The sequence below is a fragment of the Haliaeetus leucocephalus genome, unplaced genomic scaffold, assembly GCF_000737465.1.
Source record: "Haliaeetus leucocephalus isolate CR32 unplaced genomic scaffold, Haliaeetus_leucocephalus-4.0 Scaffold228, whole genome shotgun sequence".
In the NCBI taxonomy this organism is placed as follows: domain Eukaryota; kingdom Metazoa; phylum Chordata; class Aves; order Accipitriformes; family Accipitridae; genus Haliaeetus; species Haliaeetus leucocephalus.
Genome location: NW_010972664.1, coordinates 11,947,763 through 11,954,693, shown reverse-complemented (window position 1 = coordinate 11,954,693; position 6,931 = coordinate 11,947,763). Strand labels below are relative to the sequence as shown.

The following is a 6,931-nucleotide window of genomic DNA, read 5'->3' as shown; positions in this document are numbered from 1 at the left end:
CACCCCCCCCCCCCCCCCTCTGCAAACCAGCTCATTATGCTGCAAAACCTAGCAGGGAGCATTTCACTGTTCAGTTCAACAGAATTGCTAAAATTGCTAAAAGGGGCTCTGGCTAAAAATAATCCTTCTATCATGAGAATATCCCATACTTTGCAGAACCAAGTTTCTCTCTCAATTGAAAAACAGCTTTCCCTTTCATTATGTCGAATGTTTCACCTCCTCTAGGGATCTGCCAAATTACAGGCTTCAAAATGCTTAAAAATATTAGAACTTACATTTTTTTCAAGAACATGCAAGCTGAAACTAACATGGTGCATACATGTAAGTAGTCACAAAACAGAGAATGTTCCTGTTTGTATTTTATTCTTTGAAATTGTTGTTCCAAGAAAAGCACTTTGGAGTAATTTTAGCTGTGAGTTGGCTAAACAAAAATAAAGACAGGGTCAGAAAAAAAAATCTTTTTTTTTTTTTTTTTTTTTTTTTTAATATTAGAGCTTCAAATATATTAAAAAAAACCACCTGGCAAAAAGTATCCCTTATAGCTTGTCCCTATATATGTATGTAAAATGAAAAGCAGACATTGCTACCACCCTCCCTTTAATTCTGAGAGTACTCTTTACAGGAAATACATGGAAAAATAATGCAGTGTTCTTGCAGAAAAAAGGAAAACCCCATGGAGACTGTTGAACAACTTAACCACAGCCTCTGTTCTAGGAATTAGTTATTACTTAGGTTTAGATATACCAGAAAACTTCTGCTGTAAATCTTCCCTAAGATCAATAGCAATTAAACCAAGGTTATGTTTTATCCAACTATAGCCACACTGGCAAAATTATGCTCTGAACTTGAGTGTTTGCAGAAGACTGTTCCAAGACTGACTGGAACCGTTTTTACTTTTAAAGCAAATAAGTGTAACTGTCTTGTTGATGATCCAGGTTATGTCCGTGAATATAAACTTACTTAGTCATTGTTCTTTGTAGATTACCTGGAAGTGCTTTATTTTTCATTGTTTTACTCCATTTTGAATGTTTGTTGCAATAGATCAGTATCTTGATTTTCATAAAGCTTGAAAACTGTTGTGTGGTGTTTGTTTTTTGTTTTTTGTTTGTTTTTTTTTTTAACAAAAACATCCTATTATTAAGACACCAGTGTCCTACAGACTGCTGTGCATTGGAATTAAGTCAGTTCCATTCAAAATCCTGATAACCAATTTTTGCTTCCAAATTGTTATGAGTTGGTAGCCTATGGCTATGCTGAAAAAGTTCCTCACCAGGCTCATACCCTCTGCAGTAATTCTGCATCAAAAATAATTTGGTACTAGAATAATTACTGAAAATAGTACACAGACTGCTTTATAAGTAGAGTAAGCTTTTGAGAAACTAAGTGTTCTAATATTGCTTTGCCTTACTGAAAATGACGCGTTTTCTTTTTTTAACAAAAGCTGTTGATGTTGCAAACTTTTATTTTTATGTAAAACTGTACAAGTGAAAGTAACTTGATTTTTTTTTTTCATTTGTGCAAAAGCCTATTTAATATTACCATTAAGCTTTTCAAAATGTCTGTCAGTTTGCCAGTCAAGGGAAAAACATACAGCATTGAATCCTATATAAAATGGTTATGGGGTGCAGCCTGTGAAATTCCATGTTAGCAGGAACTGAGCTAACTAGTCCAAATTCATACCTTTTAATCACACGGTCTTCCCTAGATGCTTTCATTTAATGGAAGCCTGTTTTCTCAATACTCCATTGTTTTCTATTTGCTTCAATTCTAAGATAGCATTCATAAGGTAAAAAAAAAAAAAAAAAAAATTAAAGCAAGGATGTTGTTTCACTGTAATGAAACAGCAGCTGTAAAAGAACATTTTCAATTATTGTCAGGACAGAAAAGGCTATTGGCAGTGTACCTTTCACTTGGCTTAAGAAGATTTATAAAACAGTTCTAGCCCAAGGCAGTTCATGATGTTAAGCTAAACCCAAGCTTGTGCAATAGCAAATGATATTTTGGAAGGCATATTTTGATATCTAAGATTAGAGTAAAAAATTACTACTGTTATTTCTGTCTGAAGTTCTAAACCAGCAACCAGTATCATTGACAGGATTGCTATGACTGCATGGAGTCCCGCTAGCTTCAACGGGGACCAAAGGTGCAGCAGTGTACCGAGTACCCGTGTGCTGGTACACATGGATAGGCAGCGTTCTGCTTTTTAGTTCTGTCCATTTACTCAAACAGGTCTCATAGCAGAAGGCTTCAAGACGTGGTTATAATGTAACACAAGTGCATTTCTGTAGAAGCTAATTGCACAAAAACCAGTTGTTACTAGGTATGTAAGTCTCTCTCAATCCAGCAAAAGAGACTGCTCTAGAAAAAGCTAGGGAAATCGCTACAGAAACTAAATAAGCAGGTTATTTTGTCTCTTTTTAGCAATTACTTAGTATTGCTGTAAATATCTGGAATAAAAGAAATACTGAGAAACAGATACTGTGAAACTCTACGAGGGGAAAGGAAGCTGGACAGAACAACTGGCTCCACCTGAGGGAGTTAAAGCATGCTTACACCATTGTATCCACTGAGCAGAGGATTTCTGTGCTGCTAGAATATGCTTAGCACATCCCTGAACCCAGAGCATCTCAAGGAAATCTAGAGCAGGCAGGAGTTGGTTGTATTCCAACACTTTGCACAGTGCTCCCTCATTGCATTCAAAAACTTTATAGAGCACTTACACCGAGCGGACTATTTGGCATAATAATTTGGAATAGCTCAGTAATAGTTTACTAGATTTGGGAGAGGGTAATATTACTGAAATTCTTCAATTTTGCATTTTACTTTGTGCCAGTCCAATAGATGAGGCCTTGGCACAGAGTATGTAATACAGCCCAGGTCTGTAATTCCAGTAGAGCTTCAAAGTATACACGCTTTCCTATTTGCGCTTACAGGTATTGAACAGCCACTGCAGTAACTATTTTGAAAACTGTTTTAATCACTTTACCTCCTTTGACTAAAAGGCTGAGGACAAGGCCAGAGATGTAGAGGACCTTCAGGGAAAGATGGAGGAGCCTCTTCTCCTGTGCACGGTAAAAAAGCTTTCTCAACTCCACAGTTTAGTGCCTCCCCCACCCCCAACTCAGATTTAGCATCCTTTGTCCTGCTAGTAAGAGAAAGGCATTAATCATCTCTACTAAGATCTTGGTCCAGTACAAGTTTCACTTGCCAGCTGCTGCACTGCAAACCACACTCAGTTACTGGTTTGTCTACTCAACGTTCAAAGATTGGCACTGAAACTGAAGGGGACACGTTAAACCGAGACGATGAAACAGTGATTTTAAGAAAGCGGGCACGGTAAACCTGCAGAACTCTTAGCTTTATGAGAACAGTGTTGTTCAGAGGTCAATACAAGAGACTGACTATTTAAGCTAGATAATGAATACATCCACAGTCGCACCAAATAGGGTAAGAGAGTATTCTAGAAGAAAAATGTTTCCTGTTTTTGAACATAAACCGAACTTGAATAGGAATTTGCAATAATCCTCCCCCAACAGAGCAGTTATATTTTAACTAACCATTCTACAGCTTCTTGCATTTCAAATGTGCAGCACTTCTTCTTGGTCACTCATGGACAGGATACTGGACAAAGCAATCCACTGACATGATTAACAATCCCTATCGCATCATCTTCCTCGTATATTTAGATGCACAGTTTAGGTAAGTGAGGTGCTCCATCCAAGTGCCTTTTTCTTGGCGCCAGTTACAGCTGGACTGAACACAGATAAGGTGTATGCCAGGTATGTTCCCTACATTCATCGTGAGTTCTACATCAGCGTAGCTCTGAAGTCTACAGCAGGGTTAGCAACAGTCTGCGGCATACCACTAAGTTCACAAATAGATTGTCATTTCTACAATAATACAAAATAGCTTGTAAAACCAATATGTAACACTGTATATATGCATGAATATAAAAATAAACCACACCATCAATATGTAAAACTTCACAACGATGATGAAAACAGTTTTCTTCTCAACGGTCTTCAGTATTGATGAGTTGGTTCTCATTGTCATACCCGTCAGGCAGGTATGCTTTCCTTAGCTGGTCTGACTTAGGTATCGAACTGCCGTTCTTGACGTAGCGGGACAGGAAGGCTCGCACAGATGGATGATCAGCCTTCTCAAGTGGAATATTAGCTTCCAGGCACATTTTCACAAAGTCCTGGATGACACTGGTTTTCTCTGTCTGGGCAGTACTGTTGCACTGAAGGGAGGCAGTCAGAGTCCTTTGCTTCTTCCTGACGTTCTGTTCTTCAAACTCTGCCTTTCGCTTTGTGTGTGTTTTAGACTTGAGGTGGTCATTGATCGCAGACTTGCGAACGTGATTCAGAACCACATTGCAGGAAGTACAGAAGAGTTTTCCTCCATCTTCGTGCAGCTCACTGCCAAACTCAGTTACACGATCCTGAGGAGTTACATACAAAGCAGTCTTCGAGCGGTTACGTGATGGAGCGGACTTCACTCCAAATCGTTCCATTGCTGCCTTCAACAAATTTTACCTGAAAGCTGGAAAAAAAAAAATTGCTGTTAAAGTATGCTAATGATTTCAACCAAGTAATTCTGGATGCAGTCTATTCAATATCCAATATAGCGCTTACTGACATCTAAAAGGTAACCACATGTAAGATACACGTGTGAAACTATTATTGAAAGGTTCATCATCTTGAAGTCTCCTGACTGACGTTCCTCTTGAGTCAGAGTAAAGCACGTTTTAGTTTCTACAACTACAAAGCTCAACAGAACCCTCAAAACTCAATCCGTTCATCACTGAAAGTCAAGTAGAAAAGCTTTTTGCTTTTTCTTGAAGACAGTTTTTAACCTTTACTCTTTAGCTAAAGGGTGCTTTCTTCTTAGCATTTTCAACATATTTGACAGTTTCTTAGTAATGTCGAGTCTGTATTTTTCTGTTTACTTCCTGAAAATATGTACCAATTCTGTTAGCAAAAGCCTAGTTGTCCAAATATCAGGCAAGAAGGCCATTACTATCACCTGTAAAAGCCAGTAAAAAAAAAAACCCCAAAACAACCAACAACCAAAAAACCCCAAACCAGAACAAAAAAGCCAAACCTGAGCTTTGTCAGCACTCATTTGGGAACACCCCTCACTTCTGCCCCAGCTCAAACCAAAACTATTAGACCGAACCTTAACTCAGAGTCAACAGCAAATAATTTTGTCACTGTAACTAGAGACGGCTGGAACAGCCTAATGTGAACAGAAAATTGCATACATTTCAGTGCAAAATAAGAACCTGTATTTTCAAAGATGACAGCTTCTCTGGGGACGGTAACTGACTGATAACTAAGAGAGGTGGACACTTTCTAACATCACTCTAAATTATACTATGTTATACCAAAGCAGGCAATAACCTAGTTAATTGTACTAAAATCAAACCGGACCTATGTCTTTTTTTGTTGTTGAGAAATGGAGTAGCTGGTGTAAATCTCAGCCAAGGTAACTTAAGTCCTTTTCAAAGTACAGTTGAAGTTCAGAAACAGCTCTGTTCAGGTTTGAGGTTTTCTGAGCAAAATGAATGGTCATTACATTAACTACTCACTTTCTTAACAAAAAGAGGGCAACAGGTGTTTCTTAAAAAAATATATTTTGGCAAATACTTTGAGGAAATATAATAGGTTGCCTGGGGAATTCACTTATGGGCGTGAATGACTTTGAAGAATTTTGTACTGCCTGTGCTTACAAGGCAGACGGAGAGATCGGAATATCTGTAGACATATTCTCCTCCGTACTTACTTCATTACACACATAGATTTTGCTGTTGCAACATTTTAAAAGATCTGCCATTAAAAGACCAGAACTTCCAAACTAACTGTAAGTTGAGCTTGTCCAGCTCTAAGGACTGAATGGAGTTTCTGCTGTCCACAATGCCTTTCGCTTGCTCTGGAAATAAAGGAACAGAGAATTCAGTCTTCAATATTGTCTTTTTTTCTTAAACCATTTCTCCACTGAGAGACGACAACCTTTTGGGAAAAAAAGGAGGCAGAGATCTTGCTATTAGCTACTTTCCTAGTTAATTTTTTGCACTATCTGCTGCTTTCCAGAACTGTTAAGTCTCGACTGATACTGCGCAACCCTGCAGACTAAGACAAACAATGCTTTTTCAGCATGGATGGAACTTTCTTCATGCTTTTTGTTGTTTTATGCAATTTATCCCCGTGAGTTTCCTAAGCAACTGTTTCCTGAAATCAAGCGGAAACCAAGCCTTAACCTAACATAACCTTGTCGCTCAGGCTTCCAAAGCCTCAAAACACATCCCCCACCAAACTAGGTGTTTGCACTTATGCTATGTCAAAATCCCCAGGAATTCCGTGAACAGGACAAGTACGGAAACGCAGGATTTTTGGTGGGTTGTTTTTTTTGTTTTGGTTTGGGTTTTTTTGCCTCAAGTTTTGACGCGGGTTCTTCGATGCCTACTGACGCCTGAACTACTGCTGGGTTCCCAAGCGGGGGGGGGGGCCGGCGTCGGTGCAGAGGAGCCCCCCGGGACAGACACCCGACCCGCCGCCCCCCTCGCCGGTTTTCCGAGGAGGGAAGCTTTTCCGCAGCGGCGGGAGCCCTGGGGCCGGTGGGGGGGGTGAGCACGCCTCGGCTACGATCGGTGTCACCGGAGAGGGGACGGCGGCGCGTCCGCCGCGCCCCTTGGCGAGCCCGAGAGCTGTCTCAGGCGAGGAGGAAAAACGCCTGCCGGATTCCCAGCCCCCCAAACCGGTTTCGCCGTTCCCCCTCGCCGTGACCGGCGGCCAGGACTCGAGGCGGTTTATTCCCCGGGGTCTGGTCAGCCGATCGACGGCGCCATGGAACCCGTGAGGGGCCTCTCAGGAGCGGCGGGGGCCGCGCTCCGCCTCCCCCCCCCCAACGGACGGGGGGGGGGGGGGGG

At 40.8% G+C, this 6,931-nt stretch overlaps 1 protein-coding gene across 2 annotated transcripts; it reads right to left on the bottom strand.

Annotated features, from left to right (window-relative positions):
• Window positions 1-1,491: 1,491 nt before the first annotated feature.
• Window positions 1,492-6,833, bottom strand: CGGBP1 (CGG triplet repeat binding protein 1). 2 transcript variants are annotated; one of them, XM_010567290.1, is made up of 2 exons: window positions 5,725-6,833; window positions 1,492-4,545 (listed from the first exon to the last, which is right to left on the bottom strand). In XM_010567290.1, exon 2 carries the CDS (start codon window positions 4,514-4,516, stop codon window positions 4,013-4,015), a length of 504 nt encoding a protein of 167 aa, XP_010565592.1. In that variant the 5' UTR covers window positions 4,517-4,545; window positions 5,725-6,833; the 3' UTR covers window positions 1,492-4,012. The 2 variants fall into 2 exon arrangements, with proteins under 2 accessions (XP_010565592.1, XP_010565593.1); XM_010567291.1 differs by having other exon boundaries at window positions 5,735-6,833.
• Between the last annotated feature and the right edge of the window lie 98 nt (window positions 6,834-6,931).